Genomic DNA, 26654 nt, shown 5'->3' on the forward strand with positions numbered 1-26654 from the left:
AGCTCTGCCTCACCTGAGAGGGGACTTTATGTTTTTACTCTGATTTATCTGTGAAACCGAAACAAGCCACCACACTGGACCCACAGTGCTGCCTGTCTGCGTTTGCCACTTTCCACGTCATTAACGTGGTCGACCAAATGGAGGTCTCCTGCTCAGCTCAGGAAAGTTTCAACTTGACTGAGTTTCCTTCTTTTTTTTGTGGCCGTTGTACTGTTTACCTACGTGTCACGTTGCTTTCATAATGCCTTTAGTTTTGTTACTTCTTCGGGAAGAGTCCGAAATTCGTTGGTTTTACATGATTCTTAAATGTGTGACAGAAATGTAGGAAGCGGTCTATAAAAATGAAGGCCAACAGACTTTAGCCACAGCTATTAATTAGTAAAACTGGGACTGAGAAGAAGAACAACAACATTATATTGAACTCTGCTGAGCTGATGAGGAAGGTCTGGCATTTTTTTTTTTTTTTTCCTGTTCTTACAGCAGCTGGTATTGAATGTGAAGAGATTGTGTAGAAGCAACAGCATTGTCAAATGTAAAGCTTCCTGCGCGTGCGCTCTGGCTCAGCAGCTCAAAGTCGGGGCTGTCAGCTTGGACGTACGCGTGGCGCAGCAATCATGAGCGTCAGACGTGCCGTGGTTTTGTCAAGAAGAGCAGCTTCTCCCTGATGCCCCAGAGCTGCTGCCCGTGTCTTCTGCTCTCCCACCGGAGCCCAGGTGGGGGTTTGTATTGACAGCGTTGGAGTCAGATGAATGATGAACTGCTCTGTAGGTCAGCTATATTGAATGTTTTCTGTGAAAACAGTGACCTTTGTGTCTCTTGTGGGACTGTTAGAATGTCATGATTTTTGTTTCTCTCTCCACCCTCCATGTTTTTTTGTTTTTTTTTTTTGGATTATGTTTTCAGTTGAAATCTTTTTGTACACAGTGTATTGAATAAATGCCCAAACATAAAAGTGTTCTGTGTTCTCTTGGAAAGTTTGGATTGCTGAGAACAACAAGCAGTTTTGGATCAACACAAACACGCGGATAAACGTTCTTTAATAACAGGTCATTGGATAAAATACAAACTTTCAAAGATAGGTTACATTTCTATCTTTATATTACTCAACACTCACCTGCCATGTGAACATTGAACAGGTGTAGATTCAACCTTAAGGCAGTTTTAATGCAGAACAAAGTAATAAAAAAGAAATATACACAGTGAACACAAACTGCAGCCTTGAAATGACTAGAATAGATTCAACAATGTAATCTCTACAGAAATGAAAGATAAACTCCTTGTAAAATGCTGTTAATGGTGCAGGACCAGAGCACTGGATTTAGTTTGTGTCATGTTCACACCCTGGAAACTCATTTAGAAAAAAACAGCTAAAAGACACTAAAAGAACAAATCAGTACAAGTAGCCAAGAAAATGTTAAGATACTCAAAAAGTGAAGATCCTGGAAGTAATGGTGTATACAGAGTAAAGGTGAAGCAGAGGAGTTACTGTAATCAATGTGAGTGTCCCTGATCCATGCCTTCAGCTGCTCCCTGGGAGCAGCTCGGTTTATTGTCTGCTGCTTTGAGAAATATGCAATAAATCAATTACACATCAGACTCAGAGGATTGCTGACTACTGTTTTTTTTTTTTATTGAGGAGTATCATCACAGTGTGGAGGGACACTCTGTCCAGCCTGGCCCAGACCAGTGGTTCTTCTCTATTACACTTTCCTTCTTGAAATTCTTTTCCTCGCCTCAGGTGTAAAATATGGACACAATGATGTGTTTAACTTGGGTATAAGTATGATGTTTGCAGGTCAGTGTGACCTGTGTGCTGAAATACAGTATCTCATGATGGATGGTGATGAAATGTGACGATCATGCTCCCCTCAGGATGAACTGTAATCACTTCGGACATCTTTGAGGAAGGACTTTTTTAATTAAATAAATTATATTTGACAAGCATTAAAAAAATGACCTGTTTGAACTGAGTATTTGTCAAGTTTAATCAGTTTTTATGCACATAGCACCAAATCACAACAGAAGTTATCTCAGGGCACTTTTCATATGGAGCAGGATTAGACTGTACTCTTTATATTATTATTCTCAGAGACCTAACATTTGCCCCATGAACAGACTTGACTGAGTGGAGTGGAAAAACTCCCTGTAACAGGTAGAAACCTTGAACAGAACCAGACTCGTGGTGGATGGCAGGTGGCCATTCTTATAGGGAGGTGGGGGCGGGGGGGCAGAGCAGGAGGAAAGAGAACATAACTCAGTGCAAGTTCCACAAAATAAAAAAATAAAATAAAAATGACAACAAGACAATAAAAGGACTGATAATATTAATTAATGAGACTAATAATGGGGCAGTAGGTGGCCCACAGCAGCAGATCCAGACTCTACAGCTCTGGAGGCAGATGGACCTGCAGAGAGAGCGACAGCAGAAGAGAAGAGAGAGAGGAGGAAGAACAGAACTACAGGAAAGAGAAGAAGCTCAGTTAGTAACATGTATTAATGGGATATGAATGAGAACAGATAGAGGAGAAGAAAGCAGCCAGATGCATCATGGGAAGTTCCCAGCTGTCTAAGCCTATAGCAGTTTAACTAGGGGATGGTTCAAGTAAAGACTGAGCCAGAACTAACTACAGGATATAGGCACTTATGGTCAGAGCCAGTTTTGGCACCATACAGGGTTAAGATGTTAGTGTAGCTTTGAGTTGCATTGAGACAAGCGAGTGAGTGATACACTGGATTTTTGACTTTTTGGCAAAATAGTTAAATATGGTTAAATAGTACATTTTTAAATAATAAATCAGTGGATGCCTTAAGAATAAGCACTGCCAGGAGCTTTTAAAGACAAACATTAACTCATATAAAACGTTCCCTCAGCTGATCTGTTCCCCCACAGACTTCCATGCCTGAACATCATCAACAGTCTCAACACTGATCAGCCTGACCAGCTCTTTTTCTTTCTTTTCTTCGCTACACGGCTAAAGCAGAAATGAAAGATTCAAAGGAGAAAAGCTGCCTTAAATGTGATGTGAGGTGAAGCAGCGAGAACAGTGAATGGGTGTGTTTGGTGAACGTTCATCAACTGCTGCGTCGTGCTTCACTTTAAACCAGGTAGTTGCATCCTATTTGACCAGCCCACCAATGGCACTGTATGTGTGTGTGTGTTGTGTGTTGTGCGTGTGCGTGTGTGTGTGTGTGTGTCAGTCAGTGTCAGATCCGTGTTATCAGGGCAGGGCTGAGTGCAGCTGGTGAATGTGAAGTGTTAACAGGAGTGGCCTTTAACCCTGCCCTTTAGTTCAAATATTGACCGTGGTGCTGTGACAACACACAGTGACGGAGAGAGGGAGACATGGAGTGAAAGTTGTGGCCAGAGTTAGAGCGGTGGAGGGGGGCGGGGGTTTAAGGACACCTCAGCACTAAACTGATCCCACATCCTGGTTACAAGCCAACGCTGTGGGACGTTTGGCTTGTCGAGGGCTTTACCATAAGAATATAATGAGAGTCACACAGGAGATTTACTGAGGAACAGAACTGAGGATTAAAACTATATCAACATGAGATCAAAAATGATGTGCAGCAGCACATGGGAGAGCTGGACAGTAATATAAAATCATGAAGTCATATAAAGGCAGGAAACAGCAAGTGTGAGCGGGACATCAACAGTATTTTATTAAATAGTGGAGCTACAGGAAACAGAGACTAATACAGGACAAATGCAGCATTAAGACAAGGTCCAAGTTCTCCACGACCAATTGTCACAGAGATGGTAGTTTATCATCATGTGGCCTCAGTATGACATTTCAGTCACATGATAACAGGAGGTTGGTTGTACATGGAGGACATGGTCTCTGGTGTCAGATGTGCTAACTGGTCAATGGACGGCTCTTATCCTCCTTTTTACTTTAGCTGTTTACAAAGTGCTTTACACTTTTGGAGATATAGATGTTCTTCATCTGCCATTCACTTCACTTCTGCCTGATGACCTTTGACCTCTTCGCAGTGGGTGCTGGTTTGGCTGGTCCCAGTGGTGTTGCTTGCTATTTTCTTTGAAACTTTAAGATTGAAATTTAAAAAAAAAAAATGCCTAAATGATTTTCTTGTTTTTTTGTCCTGTTTGGAGCAGTGCACCCATTAATTGCTTCATGATCATATCATCAGTCCAGTCCTTCTCAGACATCTCTGTGGTACTTCCAGTGTTGCAGTAGAAGTCTTGCTGCTTTGACATCATAGTCAACTTTTAAAATATTGAATTTGCCGCTCATTATACCAGGTGCCATTGTCTTGTGGTGGATTTAGGTGCAGCCAATTCCCCCAACAGCTCCAAGATTTTACACCGTATTGGGTGAAACCATGGAACACTCCCAGATCATGTGTAAATATGTGCCCAGCTCACTCTCACACTTCCAGCACTGATTGTTATCAGTAATTCCCATTTGGTGACGTCGTTTGATGTCAGATAATATCTCTGTACTATTTTTGGGAGTATAAATTTCCCTCCGGCTTCTCTGGTATTCCCCCCCCCCCACATTTGATATAATATCCTACCACTTCTCTTCCTCTTCAGTTAAACAGTGATTTGATGCTTTTGAATGTACTGTCAGTAATGTCTCATTTGTAAATATTTCCAGAAATTCTCTTTACTTACAAGTTTCTTTTTCCCCTGAAGATCCAGATTTGACAGAAATGTTCCTTGACTGCAGTTCTTTCCAGTCCACCATTCTCCTCTCTATCTTCTCTTCTCTTCTCTTCTGCTGCTCTGTGCTATGCTCTCTGTCATCCTGCTCTCCAACCCCCATCTCCTCTCGCCTTCCTCTTCATCTCATTTATTATTTCTGTAGTTTTTGTACATCTGGACACCTCAGGGTGTGTTATCCCTTACATGTCCTCCATGTTACAAAGGGAAGTTAATTATTTATAAATGGAGAATAAAATTGATCAGGGATTTGCAAAGCACTTTGTAGCTGCAAGGTCTCTCCAAGAAAGTACTGACACCTGTCCAGAGATAGTCTTTATTTCTCTTTTTGTCAACAAAATCCCATGGACAGACCCAAATCAGCACTGACTGTGTTCTACTAACAGCTACTGTGCGGATCAGAGCCTGATATACTGTATGTAATAGCCATAGAGCTCCATTGTTTCCAAAAACTATTAGAAACACATCAGTGAGTCACACTGTTACACTGGGTGACATGTAAATTCATCACCATGAACATATTCATACACTGTAGTTTATTTTGACTCAGTCCCACACTCACCGTCCTGCTGCCCGAAATACTCACTACAGCACCAAATGTGGATTAATCCGCTGCTGAAAATAGTCCCATCAAATTAGATATTTTCTCCAGTTTGAGAAAAAAATTGGTAAAAACTCCAACGAGCAGCTATTTTGGGGGAAATCACTGACCCTTACTATACATGCACGAGGTGTTTTTAAAGACATAGGTCTTCAGTAGGAAACAAGGGGCTTGGAGCTGAGAGTCCCCAGATGTGACAGAGAAGTGTTGTAAGACACTGTGACAGATAGTTGGTTCTGGTCTAATCATGGGATTTCAGCTTCTTCCACCCTGATCAGGAGCAGGAGCCTCCCACAAGGCTCTGTGCCTTCATGACTCCTAACACCATCATCAGGTTCACGACAACATCACAGTGATTGGCCTAAGTAGCAACACTGATGAATCGGCCAACACTGAGGAGGTCTAAGCACCTGGCAGAGAGGACTTCAGGAAATGTTCAGGCTGTGAATACACCCCCATGCACGTCGATGGGTCGGACGTGGAATGCATCTGTAGTTTTAAGTTTTTAGGCATCCACGTCTCCCAGGGCTTCTCCTGGACCCTCATCACCTTCAGAGACAGAGAGAGAAGGACAGAGGGCAGAGGGAAGGGGGAAACGAATAGACAGATGGACAAAAACCAAAACACAGCCAGCACACCTCCCTCAGAGAAAACGGCTGAAAAGTACTGAAACACACTCACCACAGGCAGGTGGAGGAGGGGTCGTGACAGGTGCACTTTGTTTGCCCCATGGTTAGATGCCTAACTGCATTTCATTCAGTACTGTGTTTGTATGAATTGTGTATTGTCTGAAACCACCTTCTAATAAGGCACCTTTTATAAAGGGTTTATAAGTTGTAGACACTTTCACTTGATTTACAAAAACAAAGGGTTTTTTTTGTCTTTCTTTCTTTTCAAACCCTCTGCAGGGTTTTCCCTCAGGTCAGAGGTCAAATGGTTCATTACAGAGGTCCTCCTGATGGATTAAAGAGCTAAAAAGGGAAAGCAAATGTCCCGCTGGAAGAGTAGATTCCTCTACCTGAGAGCCCAGGAGATGTTTTCATTAATCACTATATTACATTGCCGTACATTATATAAAAATATTGACCATAATAAAACCATTAATGACAACCTATAAACCCTTTCTAACAGATGCCTTATGAGTCAGAAGTGAAACCATGTGTGTGACAACTAAAAGTTTGGATATTTTTTTACAAAGAACACAAATATAAGTCATTTATATTTGACCAGAAAATACTGCTAAATATAAAAGTTGAACTGAAAAATTAAAATTGAAACTTACAGGACACAAATAAAAACCATACCCAGGCCCTAATCTGCTCCTACTTGTATTTTATTGTCCTTGCGCTTCATGATTTCATTTCTTTTTTTTCTTATTCTTTTCGTTTCCATGTACAGAATTGGACCTTTGTTAAACATGCTACCAAAAAAAAAAAAAAAAAAAAGCTTTATTTATTTGTTTGTTTGTTTGTTTGTTACACTTAAATGCAAAGACAAGGGAGTACACAGAAAGCAATAAAAGGAAGTAGTGGAGGTTTGGAAAGCAGCATTACAGGTTGAGTGTGTGCTGAGTTGAAGGTGTGTCCGCTGTGGACGGTTGAGAAGCTGCTGTGACAGGGTGCAGTAAAAGGACTGATTCAGTCTCTGAGGGTCAGGTTGGTTGTCAGGAGCCCTCCCCCCCGCCCCCCCACCTCCCCCCATACCCCCCAGATCAGGCTTTGGCTGAACAAAGCTGCCATTGATGGCAGCCAGGTCACTCTGAGCTCCCCTGCTCCAGGACACAAGAGACTGTTGAGATGCCTCAAGATAAAGCTCAGGCAGAAACTACACACAGTCCGGTTTGAATTCGTTCATGTCCGGTCACAGATCTCATGGAAGATTTAAATGCTTTTCTTCTTATTTCTATTTTTTTTTTTTTTTTCAGACGTGTGTTGTAAAGTCTGAGTGAGGAGACAGGATTCCACCTGTTCCCTCTTCATTAATCCCTGGATCTCATTAAAACCTGGATCTCAAACGTCATTCATTCTTCATCTTCATGACTGAATCAATATGTTGACTTTGTAGGAAAGGCGCCTTCAGCCTGAACTTCTGTGTCTTGAGCCAATCACATAAAGACTAATCATCGTCCAGCCTCTGATCGCACGTTTCTCCCTTTTCGTGCTGACTTGTCCTTGGATCCAGGCCAAACATGCCCTCTCACCCGTGTACAAAGGCAAAATGTGAAGGGAAAATGATATTCTCATCTATCGCAGTGTCCACACTGCACAAAATGATCCATCACATGATATATTTAACATCTAGATAACATATGTAGGCAACATCTCAGAAAAATCAAAATCTTAATTAATAACTGGCCCATGCTGTTTCCCTCCCATCCACACACGCAAACACGTTCACTGAGAAACAAGAGCTTAACAAAAGTTTAAAGTTATTTTTTTATTACAAAATGCGCTGCTCGTGACTCATGATGTATGCCGTTTTTAAGAGTTATTTCTGTCATAAGATAAAATGTTTACATTCATGATCTTCCGTCAGGATATGTTTGGCGATATACACGGCAAATTCAAATCACTCATTTCTCCAAGGGAGTCTGGTTTGCAAACAAAATCGTTGAAGAAGTTTCCGGGCTGGGATGGAAAGAGGGAGGGGCCCGCAAGGAAGCAGGTGCTTAAATACGAGGACAGGTGAGAGCGCAGGTACATCAGGTGCTGGAAGTGCGGTCCGTATACATTCTCACCCGACCAGACAGAAAGCAGGTAAGATACAGGCTGTGTCCTCACAGGCCACCGTACTCTTTATATGCCACATCTTTACCACAGGGAAAGGATTTTTTTTTTTCAAGAAATTTTCTCTTTCACTTCAGGTAATTCAGTGTTAAACTGCTCAGCCAATCAGCTTCAGGTTCTGTGGGGTGGAAGTAAAACTGATAAGTTTTAACATAGTCTAAGAAAATAAAAGGCAAAAGAAAAAGTAGGATAAATTATCTTCAAAATAAGTATTAAAAGTTACTTGGGAGGGGAATCATCACGATTCATGTAACACAGTTACACGTTACAACACAGTTACATGTATTATGAGCTTCTGATGCTGCAGAGTATGAAAGTGTTTGGAAGAATCTGTGCTTTAGTCTCAGGTTGTGCCATTTGCTCTGGGGCTACATTGCACATTACATTCAGTCTTTGTTGCAGACGATCTCTGTCCCATCACAGACATGTTACATGTTACTTATATACTGTTTTTAAAGATATCCTTCTAAAAGGTAAAGGAAAGTCTTGAGTTTGAATGTTTCAAGCTTTGTTCCATTTTCTGCATGTTTACCTCTGCCTTTGTCTGTCTGCTCCTCATGTTCCAGTAAGCCTAGGACGATGATCAAAGTCATGTTGTCGTTTTTTTTGGTCCTGGTGGCCGTGTCCTCCACCTTTGGGAAATACATCCCCAAGACTGGCAAGCGGATCCCTCAGACTCTGTCCAGAGGTTTGTGAGAGTCATGTGCAACTCTGAGACTGAACGACCAAAGTATATTTAGATAAATACTGAGCTAAAGCCGAGTCTGTCATTGATCTAATAATGATGTCCATGTCTGTCCAGGTTGGGGTGATCAGCTGATCTGGGCTCAGACGTATGAGGAGGGTCTGTACTGGTCGAGGTCTAGGTAAGAAACTGTTTTAACACATCAAAATGTTTAACTCTGACACTCACGTTCATTGAAGTCGATGGTTAAATGTAAGTCGTTTGTATTTTAGGAACAAGCCTCTTATGGTCATCTTTCACCTTGAGGACTGCCCACACAGCCAGGGTGAGTCTGACTCCAGGGGAAAAAAAAAAACCCAGCTGCTATTATTTGAGTTACTAAGTTACTAAGTTACTCAGTCAGAGAAAAAAAAGTTCGGTTGAATGAAGAGCCAAACCTGTTTGAAGAATAAGCAATCATGTGTTTGCTCACGTGTGACGTCATCTCACACATCCTGGAACAGTTCTGCACCAGGCTCATATGCTAACAAAGGCTGGACCCAGTTGTAGAACTAAAGACCTGTTTCTCCTGCAGCACTCAGGAAGATTATTTCTGAAGACAACGAGATCCAGAGAACTCTCGACGAGGACTTCATCGTCCTCAATCTGGTGGTAAGTTACAGGACTTCTCAGATCACACTGAGCAAAGACTTTTAAAGGTGCATACCACTTAAAAACCTTAGTTTTAAAGGTATAAAATTACGTAAATCTGATTCATTTTATTGTTAAGCATTAAAGGCCCTCCAAACTTGTGCAAGTTTTGGAAAAAGCATTCTAAGTTATTATTTTACCAAGAGTTTAATAGACATAAGCAAACAACCAACCAACGGTCACCACACACTGTCTTTCAAATGCAGCTAAAGTCTGCCCGTTCAAAGGCAGACAAAAAGACAAAACACAGAGCGCTCTCATGTCAAATAATAACCAGAACCAGAAGCTGTCAGAGTGACAAGCTGATTTAGATAGGACTTTAGGATGTTATGGTTCAGACTTTGATAAGCTTGATGATAAATGTCGTTTCTTTTTCTCACCTACAGTACGAAACCACAGACAAACATCTCTCTCCTGATGGACAGTATGTTCCCAGAATCATCTTTGTCGGTAAGAGCTGTAACCTGTGACACAGCTTTTTTTTTGTCGGCCTGCCAACATGTCCCTGTCATGGATTAGATGACTTACCTTTAATGTAAAGGGCAGCAGAGAGGTGCAATGGTTAGCACTGTCACCTCTCGGTAAGAGAGCTTTGACCTTTCTTATGACACTATCAGACTAGTTATGTCTTACCTTTCATACCAATGCCAGAGTATTTACTGTGTCAGTAACACTTCTACTCTTACTATTTCATACAGTGTTACTGTACAGCTGTAAATTGTTTTATGGTAATGGCTAACGGTGTGCGGGGTTCAGTAATTCAGTAAAGCTGTGACCTTGGTTGTCATAGAAGTATCCAGCGGAGGGAGATGTATTCAGATCCTTTGCTTAAGTAAAGCTAGTGATACTGCAACATAAAAATACTACATTACAAGTAAAAGTACTAGCTTGAAAATGTCACGAATGTAAAAGTACGTAAGTATTATTAGCAAAGAGTTCTCAAACATCAAAAGAGAAAGTACTCACAATGTTACACTGTTATATTATTTCATTATTATTATTAGAAGCAATAACGTGTAAGTAACATTCTTCCGCTGTAGCTGGTCGAGGTGCCGGTTATTTTAAATATACTGTTGGGTAGTTTCATCTGTAACAGCGTGTCATCGTCATCATCATCCCATGTGTTGTATGTAAAGTCTAAATCACAGTTAGCTAGTAACTATAGCTGTCAAGTCAGCGTAGTTCAGTAAAAAGTCTAATATTTACCTCTGAACCGTGACGAATTAGACCTGTGAAGTAACATAAAACAGAAACACTCAAGTAAACTCCAAGTACCTCGTATTTGTGCTTAAGTGTAGTACTTGAGTTAGCATCTTAACTTAAGTTAGCATGAGTTAGCATCTAGCTTAGGTTTTGCTTACGTTAGCTAACATTAGTTACCACAAGCTACTGGTCACAGCAGATTAAGAAAATCTGTGGTATCAAAACCCAACCACACTACACCCTTAAACTGAACAAATTCTATAGCTTATACATTCAATTTAACATCTGTGGGAGGAAGATTGTGTTATTTCTTCTTCCTCTCTTCAGAAGTTACATACTTGTGAACTTGTGATCCACAAATAGTTACAAATTTTCAAGTGAATGTCAGTGCAGCTTTAAAAACATGTAAATATGTATAACCAGTTGTGTTTGTCTACTTAAAATGCCTTTTATTTTCCAAGTACACACCATGTATAAGGAATCTGAACTGCTGACATTGGTGCCAAGATACTCACAATTCAGGTTCAGCAGGTTGTAGCAGCAGCAGCAGCAGCACACAGTTCCTACCTGCTCCAAGACGACACCTGAACCTGAAGTTTTCACTCACCCAGTGTCTCTAATGTCTCCACAGACCCCACAATGACAGTGAGGGCAGACATTACTGGTCCCTACTCCAACCGCATGTATGCCTACGAACCAAATGACTCCAAACTCTGTAAGTGCTGCAGCTGACACAGACTGAGCTTTACACAAATCTATCCTGTGCCAGCAGTGTCTGTTTGTGTCCGTGTTCCACAGGCTGATTAAATGTAAATGTTTTCTGCCTCCACCTCAGTGGTTACCAACATGAAGAAGGCGAAGAAGCTCCTGAAGTCTGAGCTGTAAGCATGAGGACAAGACACACGCTCAACGTGTGAACCTGATCCCGAGTTTATCGCCCACCACAGGTGCCAGTAACATCCTCTCAGAACAGTTTACACAAAGAAAACTACGCACTGGAAAGTTTCCGCTCTTCACCTTCATTTGATATGTTTCCTGCTTTGAAGTCGGTTCCTGATTCTCACCTTTGTTATTATTGCTGTACATCCAGAGTGTCTTTTAAATAAATATGGAATTGTTCATACATTCAAGATTGATAGTCTGCTTGTTTATTTGCCATCAGATTACAAGGAAATATGAAGATCTCTGAAGAAATATGAAATTATATATATATTTTTTTAAAACTGCTAGTGCTAAAACATAGCTAATTAGAATTTTAAAGGACTGGGTAAAATTAAGGAAACAAATGTTTAGCCTCAGTATAGAGCGTACCATTTTAAGCACAATGATCTATAATCCCTCAGTTAGGCCTGTAAGGCATGTTAGCCTCCTACAAGGTTGCCAGTCACTTAGGAAGTCAAGTGATGATCACTGCATGCATTTGCACACAGGTTATGTAAAGTAATTATGTAAGCCAATGTTCAGAAGAAAGCAACCTGACAGACCACACTGAGGGTGCAAAGGTTCCCTGAGCATACTTACAAGTGCGATGCATTCTGGGAAGCAAGCCAAAATAGCTAACAATAGGTTTCTTTTTGATCTAGTTATCTGATTGGTTCAGTAAATGATTGGCAGGAATGAACTGTCACTGACTTTCATTGACATATGGTGATTCACTGCTCCTGATTCTTGTCTTCAGCTGAGAATGAGCAGGTTTAAATGGACCCACATACCTTTTGAAACTGGGTTAAGTAGTGAAAATGAGTTTCATTAAAATGGGTTGGGGAGGAATCTATTCATGAAGTACACTGTGTAATTGGTAGTATGTGTGTGTGTGTGTGTGTGTTTAACATCCTGAATGGGCGGGTTCCCACAGCCAGCGCTGAAAGCATTTTTCCTGTTGCCTGGGTTACTGATTCTTCTGAACTGAAGCCATTGTCCTGGGTAATGAGCCCCACAAAGCAGGTAGAAGTTTTTTGGTCAGGACTTCAACCGCCACCTTCTTCCCTGAGAAAATCAAATGAGATGCAACCTAAAAAAAAAAAAACCTACGTCAAATCAGCTTTTCTTTCAAGGATGAGCTTATTTATCAGTCTTTTAATAAGATTTTAATGAGGAGGTAACGTTCTGTGAATCACAGCTGAGCTGACGGCAAAGCTCTCAGTCACCAGGTCATACTTCTACATCAGGTTTCCATTTTATAAACAGGAATCTTAGAAGGAGACTTCTGATTGGAGGGTTTGATTGGAGAGGATCCACAGCTGAGGTGGTGAAAGGGGCAGAGGTGGGTCACAAATCTTTGTGGTGCTGGAATGAGGTGAATGACATCAGAGAGAGAGACAAGACTTTGAAAGACTGACAGCTTACGAGTGATTGGCTGAAGGTGAGCGTGTCAGATTGTGGTTGACTTAGAGGGAATGAGCAGGGAGATGATCCTCACTGAACCTCACTAAGTGAATGCTGATTCTTACTCCGCCATTTTTTTCCCTTCCATACGCTTTTCAGTCACTAACTACCCCTGCATACTTTCTTCCTTCCCTCTGCTACGGAAACTATTCAACTATCAAAATGTGTTCAGCTTTCAGGACAATTCTGTGATCATTCTTCTTTTTCTACTACTTTCTAAGTTTTTAAATATTCAGCTTTTTCTCAAAAAAAAAAAAATCAAGTACTCTGTTATACTTTCAGCTAGAGATATCATTTAAGCAGAAGTTGTTATTTTACTTAAGTCTGATTCAGAAATGCAGTATTTACTTAAATAAGATCTGAGTGCAGGTTTCATGCTCAACACTTTGGCATCTTTGGGAGAGAAGCTATTTTCAGTCCTGTTTGAGTCTCAGTTTGAATGAAGACTTGTGGAGACATAGATGTTAATTGACAAAGAGGCAAGGCTAGTTTTGTAATAAGTCACGCCTACTTTAATCAATCATAACCAAATTTTATGCACTGAGTCACGTCTCTAGATTGTGCAAACTGAATTTCGTACAAATCCTTGCACCCGATTACGAGTTAATAACATAATAAATTTCTGGTGCCTCCTAGAGGTGACGCGTGATGTTCTCCTCCTAAACAAGAGTCTGACAAAAAGAATTTTTGTACACACTCTTGATTTTAGTAAGAAGAAACAAGAGACATTAAGTCAAACAACGAATACCTTTTTCTTCCGTTAGTGTTTTATTGTGGTTTACAGTACAAAGGCTCAGACAGGTTTACAGAAGAATCACCGCAGTTTTCATACAGTAGCTTATATTCATGCAAAAGGCCAAATACAAAGCACACACACACACACACAGACAACCATGTATCCTCCTCATACATTATTCATTCTTTCACACAGCAAAACCACAGAGTAGTCGACATTATTGCATTCAGTGGGACGGACTCGTTTTTTAAATCAAAGCAACAACACAAAAAAAAAAGACATGAAAAAAGACAGCGTTCAGGGTCAACATCGGGCAGGCTGCATAAATACTTCTGGAATACACAGCAGACTGCTGCAGACACCCACAAGTGCTCACTGTACTGTATAAGACACACTTCTCTTAGGCAGAGCTCTTCACCCTGAAGGCAACCTGTGCTGTTCCTTCACACACACACACACACAACAACTTGTTTTCAGAACACACTTCACTCTTGAACACTAAACACATCCCATTATAACAGCATCGCTGCAGCCATCAGTGGACAAACTCATGTCAGTCTTGTATTTACAGTCATAGGCCCGGAGAAAGTCCACAGATGGGTGGTGGGGTTGATAGTGCAGGGGCCTAAGCCTGTGCTGTCTCACAGGAAAGCGCTGGGGTTTGCTCTAGGGTCCTTCTGGTTCCTGTAGCGATACGTGAGCCACACTCCCAGAATCTGACAGAGGGAACAGAGCAGCAGTTAGAAATCACTGACAGCAGTAACATCTGCCTGTCTGTGGCCAGCCAAACCAACAACTACTACTACTAATAACTACTAATAACTACTAATATCTGCTGTTGCTGCTGTGATGGCTCACCTCAGTGAAGCTGAAAAAGAGTCCGATCCCTCCCACATAGCGCAGAACTTTTCCAGCATGTTCCTGGATCTTATCTGCACATGGCAAGCAGGAGTGGTTGGGGAAACAGGGCTAAAGGGAAGAACAAGAGATGCATCACTTCAACAGGAAAATCAACAGCAGGGTTTAGTGATTAAGTCCAAGCCAACTGGAGATCATCAGTCTGCTTTAACACACTTGAAACGTTTCATAGTTCAGCACTGACTGACACTCACAGCGTCACAGGTACCGTTGGGGTCCACCTGTCTGAAGCCACAGCAGTTGATGCTCTTCTCCACATCCCTCTGAGTGCTCTGAGAGTTATTCCAGCCCACCTCCAGCAGGTGATCCTGCAGCACACACCAGAGCAACGTGAAACATCACTGTGTGTGTTCATCTGACAGCATTTGAACGTTCAGGGATCAAAGACTTCCATAAATATTCCATTTTCATGTCTGTGTTTATTTAGAAATATTGAAAAAGAACAGTTATCATGTTCATGTTGTTGCAGTGTATTTCCCAACAGTGGGTGACCACCCACCGTGATAAGGAATGTAGCTGAAAGGTGAACTGCTGACAGCTCATATGTAGCTGAAACGCTGTCACTGTGTGTGTAATATTACATATATTATATGTAACATGCTGCACTGTTGCTTTGAACAAACTACCCTGAAAAAAAAAGTAAAAAAAAAAAAGTTGAGGACAATAATCACTGAAAAAAAACAATTTAATGGCCAAATAATGTGAGGTGAAACTTTGAGTTAAGTCTAAGTCAACACACGTTTTACAGAAACGTGAACTGCATGTGTACACATGTATTTCTTTTTCCCAGAGCAAAACAGTTTTTGAAGTTTTCCATCAACGCAAACGTAGACACTTATTCTCACATGAAAGACTGACACAGGACGACAGCCTCTCACTATTTCAACACTTTAATGGAGAAAGTGAGTATTTTCGTCTTACCTGTTGCTCTCTGTTGATGGCCAAACAGGCGCTGGAGACAGAGAACTGCACAATAAACACCATGGACAGGATGATCATGTACTGAGCGTCACTGTCAAGGAACAAATGGTTTTTTTTTTCTGATAAGTTTATTTGATGCTGTAAAAAGGGGGTGTGGCATCATGACTGACAGCTGTGATGGGCACGCTAGTCAGTTGGGCGGGTGTATGGGCGGGACCTCGATCCACCTGTCAATCACTACTACTGCGCAGACTCTGGCTCCAAATGATGTCACCGGTGCAAGATGGTAGCACCTGTACCTGGGTGTATAGTGAACTACAGGAGTGAGACCTAAAGTTGTACTGTGGGAGGAGGTGGAGACAGGTCGTCCATCTTTCCCATACAGTCAGTCAGGTTACAGGCTGGAAACAAAGCAGCAGAACTTCCTCTGCATGGCCGACTACAGAGTGAAACATGATGCTGGCCTAGATCCTATTGCACATGCATACATGAATGGAAAATGGATTTTCCAAAACACTGAGGTGAAGAGAGCTCACTGTGATAGATTAGGAGCTCGCTTGTGGGTCACAAACATGACATGAAAATTCATCCCACATCATCCAAATCACCAACAGTCATTTTCACCTGACATTTTTTTTTTTCTGTGAGCTGGAAAACTGTGATAACAGAAGTGGCATGAGCAGCATGAAGGATACGAAGAAGAGCAGGACCTGGTGGTGCTTCATGGCCCCGATGAGGCCAGCCAGGGCCACGAAGAAGAGGAAGACCCCCACGCCGATCACGCCTCCCACAACCTGGAAGCTGGAGACCAGACCGAACCACTTCCCCCATGCGGCGATGCCGATCATCAGCAGGCTCACCATCTGCAAGACACACAACGCAAGCCTGAGTCTGAACGTTATAATTATTTTGTAAATGAGTCACAAATTATTTGTAATATCATTTTAAGATTTCAACAACAATTTGCTGCACACGGCCTCAAAGACGCTTGTAAGGAAACCTTATCAGGAGGACAGACAGCTGTGCTACTGTAATCTGTGAACTCTGCCCTGCCTTCAGAACAAGCTTTATTGTGATGTCTTGTAACGCTGTGTGTGTGTGTGTGTGTGTGTGTGTGTGTGTGTGTGTGTGTGTGTGTGTGTGGACATTGACCACCAGCTTTCGGAATGAGTCAGGAGAACACAGCCTTCACCTGGAGCAGTGACTCGCAGTCAGCTGTTCAGTGCAGAACATACTGTATGTACAGTACATGATGGAAAACTGATCTGCCGTTTAAAAACCACTGCAGTAAAAATGTATCCAATGCAAATTCCCCGTCAACCTACCGAACAGTGAGAGAACATTAAATATCGTTCACAGTGGAAAAAATATTCAGACCCTTTACCAAATAGAAATGCCCAAGCTCCTTTCTCACATGCATATGGTTTTAAGAAACCCATGCAAGAGGGTTAACACCATCCTTGCATGTATGATTGTTTAGCTTTTATAGGTCACTGACAAAGAGTTTACATTTTTTTTACTTGAAGCTGCAGGGTCACATTTTCTGAGTCTGGCCTTGAAGTGTTCCCTTCCTAAAGTGGTTTTAATGTCAGAGCAGGGGGACAAAAAAAAAAACTCCTACTGTCCTCTACCTATGCAAAAAAATGCATTCACAAACTGTCTGTTAAGAGAATCTGAATTTGCAGTCGCCCAATCTGTGACAAAGAATACAGTACTACGGCATCATTATGACATCATCACCAGAAGTTTGCAGTCGCCCAATCTGTGACAAAGAATACAGTACTACGACATCATTATGACATCATCACCAGAAATTTGCAGTCGGCCAATCTGTGACAAAGAATACAGTACTATGGCATCATTATGACATCATCACCAGAAATTTGCAGTCGCCCAATCTGTGACAAAGAATACAGCACTATGACATCATTATGACATCATCACCAGAAATCCAGCAGGAAATATGACACAACACACACACAGGCTCAGCAGAACGTGTTACACTGACGTGTTAAACGGTTTGAGTGCCCCAGTCTGAGGCCCCGTGAAGTAAAAAAAAACAAAAAAAAAACAACCTGCTGTTGGAACGTCCAGATGATAAGTGCTATCAGAGGCTGCAGGCAAAGCTCTCACAGACAGGACGTCCGCTGCTGTGCCACTGCATGTGCCGAGAGGAAATAACATTAAAGCCCTAAAAGCTGGACTCTGATTCTTTTCCTCTTTTTTTTTTATGTCTCATTTGTTTTGTGTGGTGGGGGCAGTGAACATCTCATCCTGGCCCCACAGTGAATAATTGATTAAAGCGGTGTCTGGCCCTCATCAGAGCGTTGTTTACAGCAGGACGTTTCACTTCACTGTATTTACACAACCACAGGATGAATAAAACACCGAGTGTGTTTCGAGAAGCAGCGGTATAAATAATCCATATGGTAAATTCTGCCGTGGATACTCACAACATAGAGGATGTTGAGCGCGCACAGGGAGTGTTTGGAGCAGGTGAATCCAGCACAGCCCATCTTTCTAAATAAATAAACACAATCAATCCTTAAAACGTTTTTTCCCACTTAATATCTCGGCTCCAGAAATTACATCCAGACAAACAAAATTCCTCTGAGCGTATAATTCCGCTTCCCCGCTGGAATAGATGGTGCTCCGGCGGCAGGTCTAACCTGGGAAAGAACGGAGCCGCTCACGCGTCAAGTGCCGACGATAACACAGGACAAAAGAGGAAGTTAGAAATCACGCCTTCAAAATGAAAGCGTGTCGTCTTCCACTTTTAGATATGGCAATTTCTGTGGTAGCTTGACTTACACGGTAACGTGGCGGACAGGGCAACGGTTCGTAAGGGCGGAAGTTACCTGGAAAGCATTATTTAAAGTTTGTGCTAATTATGGGTTTCCAAAAGAATTTCATTGAAACCTGTTCCAAGCCTCATTCTAAAATATGTATGTTGTCCTGACAAGAGACTTTACTTTACATATTGCAAATGTTTGAGTTTATGATTTGAGTGAATCATTTGGTGAGATGGTGATTTTATTATTATTATTATTATTATTATTATTATTATTATTATTATTATTATTATTATTATTACTACTTCTCCCAGGTAAATGACAGTGTCATTATCATCCTCTCTTTTAGAAATATAGTTCACTGTAGTTCACTGCAGTTTCATTATTTTTAGTCAACTAGAACAAATCACTGCAGTCTGCAGCTTTGTACTGTGTGTAACAAAGGCTGTATGAATCCGCCAAACTTTATGACAACAGAAATGTTCTCATTCAGCCCATATAACAACTAAACTGTGCTCAGCATAATGTATCAGTCTTCAGTTGAACTTCTGCAAACACGAAATACTGTCATCTATGAAATTATATGTGAAGTCTTTCTGTCTTTATTAGGGTTTGATGAATGCACGTCACCTGAAGTGAAATGCTTTTATTTTGAAAACATTTTGCATGTAATTTCAGTGTAGCCACTTTAGCTTGACGCCTGTTCGGCATATGACTCAGGGAGGGACGGACTCAGAAGGCATCCAGCCTCCTGATTGGCTACAAGAAACGTCCTGTTTTGTTTTTTTTTCCTCTAAAAATCTTCCAGAAAGAATGAGAATCACTCTGCTCCGCAGCACGCGCACACACACACACACACACACACACACACACTCAGGCCTGATTAGAGATGCTGTGAGGTGGGTGTTTGTTTCGTGATCCTCCAGTGATTCCTCCTGTCTCATGTTACATTCACCCTTCATTTATGATTCATTAGCCACCATGTTGGCTTTAAGACAACACAACCGTTTGTGGGACACTCTTCTTCTTCTCTCTCTCTCTCTCTCTCTCTCTCTCTCTCTCTCACACACACACACACACACACACACACACACACACACACACACACACACACACACACAGGTTACAAGCTCACAGAGCAATTCATGCACCAGTAGTTCCCGAAAGTTCACCAGAATTGATATCTGGCACAGAAACCATCAAGAACACACTTACCCACAGCCACCCATCCACCCTGAATGGATTTGTTTTAATGCACAAAACAGGAATAACCATGTGTATATATATATAAAACCAGTTTATTGGTAAAAAGATGAGAGTTCGTGGTGGTGGATGGACATCAGTAAGGCCACCTACATGTGTAGGACTGACTCCTGGTCCAGTGTTCAGACACTTCCTGGTTATCTAACGGTGCTCAGCTACTTCACGGGGTCTGGGGGGGTTTGTTGTGGTTGGAGGGCCTCCATCTCAGCCCAGGTGGAATCTACACTACGTGTTAACTGGTTGATCCATTGTCATTCCGGACTCAGGATGCAGACTGTGGGATCTCTAGCTGCTCCTTCTTTAGCCCTCCTCCCCCTCTGACTCCGACTCTGTGGGCAGGGAGGAAAGACAGTGTGAGATGACAGCTCCATCAGCTGGTTCCTCTGACAATTACAACTATTTGGGGACATCACTGACCCTCAAAATAAGAGCCTTAAGCCAAAATAAGAGCCTTTCATGCCAGTTCCTGGCATGAAAATAAGAATAAGACTTCTCAGAGCAGCCTGTTGTAAGTCATGAATGAATTTCCAGTGTGATAACACAAACGGTTTGGTTGCAGTGGTAACACAGCTTCCTGACAGAGTCTGGAGGACATGAAACGATATAAGGGAACTAATATTGTCATTGCCTTCTTCGGCGTTCTGGAGCCACTCCACAAACTTCTTCATCTGCTCTAAGAAGACGCTCTTCCCTTTAGCAGAGTGGGCGTCTTTGTACCACTTCAAGATGGCCTCCTCACTCAGGACGTCAGCTGGAATAAGAAAATAAAAACTTTTAGCACAGGGAGCTTAAAAAGGGGAGGGAGGGCTCTGGAAAGACCTGGGAGCGAAATAATGACACAAGGATGCAGTCTGACTGTGTGAGACACTGACCTTTGTAGAACAGCACCACGATCTTGGAGAAGGACTTCATGAAATGGATGTTGTCGTAGCAGTACTCCTGGATCTTCAGCAGCAGCACCAGCTCAGACTGACCCTGAGTGCTGAACACTGCCAGCAGAGGAGCATAGTACTGAGAGAGAGAGACACACACACATTACACAGGGACCACCAGGAGTTCCATGGTGTGGGAAAGAAAGGTTAACAGCTCAGCTTTAGGAGTATGAAGCGATGAGGCCGTGCTGCGCCGTGCAGTGTCCAGATGGATCAGCTGTGTGAGACCTACTTTGAGGTGTTTGAGTGCCTGCTCCGTGACCAGCTCCTCCTTCTTGTTCCACTCCACAGCGTTCATAAGGCACGTCCACAACAAGCCAATCACGGCGTGCTCCTGTAGCTCGTTCCTCTTCATCTCCTCCTTCACATACACCACCATCTAAACACACACACACATACACAGGTTACGACTTGGTCCAGAGTCTGTTAACACTGACAGGATGTCTCCCAGCTGTCTGTACCTCTCTGATGGGACAGTGCTGGGACAGACGTTCCTGCAGTTCTCTCTGCAGCTCCTTGCGGGTTCCCAGGCTCTGCTGCACATGTAGGAAGTCTGACAGCTCCTTGAGCCCGGCTTCATTGAAGTACTTAGAGAAATGCTCCACGTTCTGCTTACTGGCAGGAAACAGCTCCTGAAATCGACACAGGCAGGCACACCATGGTGACTAATACTCTTCATGCGGACCTGTACAGGTACCCTTCATGTAAACTCTCTGAGGCTATTCTTGAGAAGTGTGTAAAATAGCAAACAACCTGTTGAGGCTTGTTTTTCCTTACCAGCAGTCTTTTATCCAGGTTTGCCTTCCTCAAAGATGAGGTGACTGAATTAGCGTCTTTCTCTGCGATCCATGCTTTGAACATCTTCACAGCAAACGATGCAGAGATTCCTGTAGAAAAAAAAAAAAAAAAAATTAAAACTGTTTTTCTTTGTTTGCATCAAATCAGTTCTGAAGAACTGACCTTACCTTCTTTAACAACACTTTCAGTGAAGAGACTGGTGATGATGGGAGGTGGTAGCGTGCTGTTGGCCAGCAGGATGCCAGTCAGTATGGCTAGCTTGGTCTGCTCTGACTCACTGAAGGCCTTCAGGAAGAGCAGCAGCTACACAAACAGACAAGACAGCACATGGCGAGTCTCACTTTCTGACTGACAGGAAAATTTTGACACAAGGCAGGTTGGGTCCATGGATCCATGCTGTTGACTCCAAACTCTGACCCTACCATCTGCAGCCTCAGCAGAAATCCAGATCCATCAGACCAGGCTACGTATTTTCCAGTCTTCATCTGTCCAGTTTTGGTGAGCCTTTTTTTTTTTTTTGCATGTATAAGCAGGTGTACAGGTGTTCCTAATAAAGTGTTGTGAGTGTATAAGGTATAATAATAATAATCCACCACACTAAATTGTACTATATAGGCAATAAAGATTCTGGATCCAGCTGTCATACAGCACTGCATTACCTTTTTGATTTCTTCCTCAAAGGCCTTCTCCAGATATTTGTATCTCCTGATGAGCTTATTGAAAACCTACAATCAGAGAGCAGACAGTTACATAATCAATCAAGTAACAAGCAGTGTGTTTATGTGATGTTAATAGTTACCCATCCTCTGTGGATGTACCTGAGCATATTGGCGTAGAGCAGCGTGGCTTTCCTCAGTCGTGAACACGCAGTACGCCGTCACCTTGGTCTTGTCGCCCTCATCAATACGAGTCCCTCCAGGAGCTGAGGAAAGGGAACGGGACGTTTAAAGTTAGAGCTAAAGTTAGAGCCAAGAAAACATTCCCTCAAGCACTACATCACCACAAGGCTGGACTCAGACCAGCATGGCGTCACTTGGCATAATTGAAGGGGATCTATGGGAGTTTCATATTTTATTGTTATGATGTCTGCACGCAGTGCCTTGTGTGCGTTGGATGCTTTGCCAATTGCCATACAAGATGGATGGGAAGTGGAGATGAGCAGGACATTATTATGTGAGAGGACGACATCAAATCAGAGGGGAGATAGGACATTTGTACACCGCGCAGACAATGTTGTGAGAAAACAGATTAGTAGCATTGAAAATGTTTTTATTTCATAGTTTTCTCGCAGAACGGACATGTTTGTAACTCCACAAAAAAAGGTTCATAAACAAAATTTCAATTGTATTGTTTTTTTTTCATGCCTAAAGAGGGATAAAAACTTTATGATAAAAAAATGATAACTGAGGTTTTCATAATTCATGCATGAAAGGGCTAAGGAAGGGTATTTGTGATATTATTTTACTTTATTCTATTTTTTTTCTATTCTTTTGTTTATTTTAGACACATTTTTAAAATCTCACCTCTATGTTCTAACTCTCTGTGTACTATGTTGTTATTTTCCTCATTTTCCATTGGGAGTTTGATCATAACTTTTTAAGAATTTCCCAATGGGGATTAATAAAGTTTTTCTGATTCTGATTCTAATTATGACATGAAAGACCATCTGTGTGAGTGATTCAGTCTGTCTTAACGTGACAGCCAGTGTGAAAATAACACCTTCAGTCCATGTAGCCAAGACAGAGGGTATCAGCATCGAGAGTGAATTCCGCTGTATGCTGAATGTTGCATGCATGATTACACAGTGTTATATTTTCGGGGGTGGACGTGGCCTGTGGTGGTTGGGTAATAACATAGAACATAGAGAATGTAAAAGACGGGATGGAAGTGTGTGTGTGCGCACATTTATGTGTGTGTGTGTGTGTGTGGAGAGAGAGACAGTCCACAGCATTCAAACAGGTAAACAGGAAAAAGCCTTACCACAGATTAAGATCGGTTTAAGGTTACGTTTACAAGGTTACAAAGGTTAAAGCACCACTTTACATTGCAGTCATCCAGAGAGATATTCTCATTAACCTGAATGAGAGCTCCCCTGGGGGATAACAGAAGCCAGTCTAGACTGTCACAGTGATACTCACCAAGCATGCTTCCTGCGATGAGGATGTCAAACAGAGTGTCGGCATAGCGTCTGTAGTCCAGTCGCGACCCTGTGATATCTAGAAACTTGGCGACAGCATCCAGATCGCCACCGGCTTCATTAAGGCCCACAACAATCGTGTCTCGAAAAACCGTTGGCTCAAATTTCTCCTTTTCATCTAGAACAGAGACGATCACATGATCAGGGAAAGAAAAAAAAAAAGATTAAAAGTGCTTACCAATGTCTTTGTACTTTTTATTTGCATTAACTTTACATTGCTGTTCACAGTATTTTGGATTCAAGTTGTTTTCCCAACTTCAAGGCAGAGTGGCCACCGACTCAACCAACGTCCTTGTCGGTGGTCCCTGTCCAGCGTGGCCCAGGAAATGTTTGTGTTCCTACTCCTGTACCTTAGTGAGCAGATTCACCTGAGACACAGGCTGATGTCAGGTCTGGACAGGGCCTCTGGACCTCAGGACTTCAACAAAGTCAGAGGGTCCTGGTCTAAATGTCATTCATGCTTTGAGTAGTTTACATGTTCTCTGTCTCGCTTGAGTGTTGAGACCTGGTGACAATAATGAATTCAGCAGCTTTCTTGAGGGCTGTGCAGAACCTCAGACTAGCTGGAGACAGTGGATCACACTTCCATCAGCGACCTGCCAATTAGACTGGGGACATTTTATGAGGACAGTAATGTCCACTGGGCTCTGTGTGCATGTGCTGTAGCTGGTCAGTGAAACACTGCCTGACAAAAAAAAAAACTGCCCGTTAACATTGTATGGACTACACAACAGGTGGTCTGTGTCAGAATGTATGTATGCAATGTGTATCCAAGTGGAAAAAATATATTGTATACATTCATATGAAGCCAACACATTTATGTACTTACCCCTTTTCCTGGTCTTAAACCTCTGGCCTGTGAGCACTGGCTTCTGCTGCTTACCGGTATTCATACACGTCCTGAAAGACACAACGTCTAACATGTTTCACGAAGACATGACAGATGGAGTTTGGCCAGTTGGGTTCAGGTTACAGTTAGGTTTGGGCTATAATCATTACTTTACAATATACATTTGCTGTGCCTGTATGGTACGAGATTTCTCATGCGACATGATTGTGTCATGTCACATGAGAGGCTTTGTTCGTGTGAAAGACAAGATGTCAATGCTGTTTCTACAGTGGCTTGAGAAGTGAATCGCTCCTTTCGCATCGAGCATAAAAGCGGCACAAAGCAAAGTTTGCAGAATCGGTGTTAACATCTGAGTAAACAAGCTACTTACATGTCTTATGTCATATGTCGGCACGAAATAAACAGCCACAAGAAAGTTTCTAATGAGGCCTAATGAAACTGTGGACTTTGTTATTTGAAAACTGTGCTATATCTATATCTATATTGATACCTTTATCTATAAATATCTATCTATCTATAAATATCTATCTATATCTATATATATAGTATAGAATTATGGAAAATGTAACCTGAGAACTAGACACAGCAGCTTATAGCAGTTGCCCTGAGTTTTGGAGCCGTGTTAACTGTGTTTAATTAGCATTTTTCCTCCATTCTTCACCTCAAAAATCTATTTCAGAGCTCTTCCTTTGAGAATTGTTTTAAAAAAAAAGAATAAGATAACTAAACTGCTTGCTTACCAGCAGTGAGTTCCGTCCTGTAAGAGAGTTGGACTGTATTGACCGTCTGAGTGTCGTTCTGCCTGCTAACCTTGTGGCTCTGCTCTATAAATAGCGGGCTCATCCCTGCAGTGGTAAACCTGCCTCTTACTCTTAGGCACCAGGACACGTGTCACGTTAGAGTGTATGTCACTCATTCTCTCTCGCTCTGTTGTACATGGCATGCATATTAATACATAGGTGTATTAGGTTCTATTATTTTGAAAGGCGTGGCGAAGAAAGGTCCAAAAGCAGCCATGTCTGCAGCAAGGACTTGGAGAAGTTCACTGTGTTCTGGCAGACAGTGTGCCGCTGGCTGGGTCATGGATTACAGCACTTTCTAATCCACAACATCAATCCCTGTTGTCTGGATCTCGTTAAGCTCAGGAGTAGACTCACTGTGTCAGTTCACTGCTACTACACACTACACACACACACGCACGCATGCACGCACGCACACACACACACACACTGGAAAAGGAGCAGGGCCAACCACCTGCCGCACTCAGCTGAGAGCTGAAGCCAGTGAAAGAGCGCTTTTAACTGCGTTTCCTCTCATGGGCTCCACACGTCATTAGAGGAGCTGTGTTGAAATGTATGAAAACAATCTGTCATATTCTATCAAGCTTTATTAGTTAAGGCAAGTTTTCACAAAGTGCAGTTCTATCTTTACGTGAAGCCACTCAGCCAGAGCCTGAGCTACGGGGCCCTCTGCTCAGGTTTATCCTGCTGGTCTGGGGACTGAACCTCACCTGCATTTTACTTTATACCATTATACCTGCTGAACACCACACAAAGATTTTATACGCGGTGTTTAATAGTTGTAAAGTATACAATAAATGCATGTAGGTCAACAATCCACCGCTTCAACAAACACAGATGACATTTACATTGTGAGTGGCCTGTAATCTCTTGTCCCAAGACTGCTTCTGTTTGTAATTGTGGCTTAATCAGCAGTGTTGTACATTGTGCGCTGAGAGTGTCTCAAAAGAACACACAGTACAAAAGAACACTTCCTTACCCTTACAAGAGAGCACACAGGCCAATGTGTGACAATGTGTGTCTGTCACAGTTGCTTGTTGGACACTGTTATGTGTTGTTTTGTTTTATTGTTTGCATGTGATAAAAAAAAAAAAATTGGAATCATCTGGTTCTTATGAATGCCCCTGTGAAGCGCTTCAGGTTTCCTGCACAATTTAAGTTCCCAGGAAAAACTGAGATTAAACTTAAATCTGAAAAATATTGCAGCCCCACTGCTTACATGTTGTTGCCTGGCTTGGTACACTAAGCGCTGTCTTCATAAACGCAACAGAATATTGAATAATAGCAAAGACAACATGCAATCCTGCATATTACAATAGCAACAGCTTACAGTTTTTTTTTTGTAGCAATGCTGCCATCTGCTGGATTAGACCAGTGGAGCCAGGGATGGGACACAACGCTATCAGGACC

The 26654-nt window shown here is 42.1% G+C and overlaps 3 protein-coding genes across 3 annotated transcripts; 1 reads left to right on the forward strand and 2 right to left on the reverse strand.

Annotated features, from left to right (window-relative positions):
* Positions 1–7966: 7966 nt before the first annotated feature.
* On the forward strand, positions 7967–11782 carry agr2 (anterior gradient 2). The gene is made up of 8 exons (XM_041053360.1): positions 7967–8044; positions 8641–8762; positions 8877–8940; positions 9032–9084; positions 9334–9410; positions 9836–9899; positions 11284–11367; positions 11488–11782. Exons 2-8 carry the CDS (start codon positions 8654–8656, stop codon positions 11535–11537), a joined length of 501 nt encoding a protein of 166 aa, XP_040909294.1. The 5' UTR covers positions 7967–8044; positions 8641–8653; the 3' UTR covers positions 11538–11782.
* A 2026-nt stretch (positions 11783–13808) lies between these two features.
* On the reverse strand, positions 13809–18269 carry tspan13b (tetraspanin 13b). Its single transcript, XM_041053502.1, has 6 exons — positions 18066–18269; positions 16308–16475; positions 15613–15693; positions 14886–14999; positions 14632–14742; positions 13809–14489 (listed from the first exon to the last, which is right to left on the reverse strand). The coding sequence occupies exons 1-6, from the start codon at positions 18126–18128 to the stop codon at positions 14415–14417; spliced, it is 612 nt and encodes a 203-aa protein (XP_040909436.1). The 5' UTR covers positions 18129–18269; the 3' UTR covers positions 13809–14414.
* Positions 18270–19712: 1443 nt separating this feature from the next.
* Positions 19713–25248, reverse strand: bzw2 (basic leucine zipper and W2 domains 2). Its single transcript, XM_041053365.1, has 12 exons — positions 25185–25248; positions 24424–24494; positions 23536–23712; positions 22216–22319; positions 22057–22122; positions 21565–21700; positions 21377–21486; positions 21061–21231; positions 20832–20978; positions 20540–20678; positions 20296–20418; positions 19713–19996 (listed from the first exon to the last, which is right to left on the reverse strand). Exons 2-12 carry the CDS (start codon positions 24485–24487, stop codon positions 19968–19970), a joined length of 1266 nt encoding a protein of 421 aa, XP_040909299.1. The 5' UTR covers positions 24488–24494; positions 25185–25248; the 3' UTR covers positions 19713–19967.
* Between the last annotated feature and the right edge of the window lie 1406 nt (positions 25249–26654).

Source organism: Toxotes jaculatrix, chromosome 13, assembly GCF_017976425.1.
Source record: "Toxotes jaculatrix isolate fToxJac2 chromosome 13, fToxJac2.pri, whole genome shotgun sequence".
NCBI lineage: Eukaryota > Metazoa > Chordata > Actinopteri > Toxotidae > Toxotes > Toxotes jaculatrix.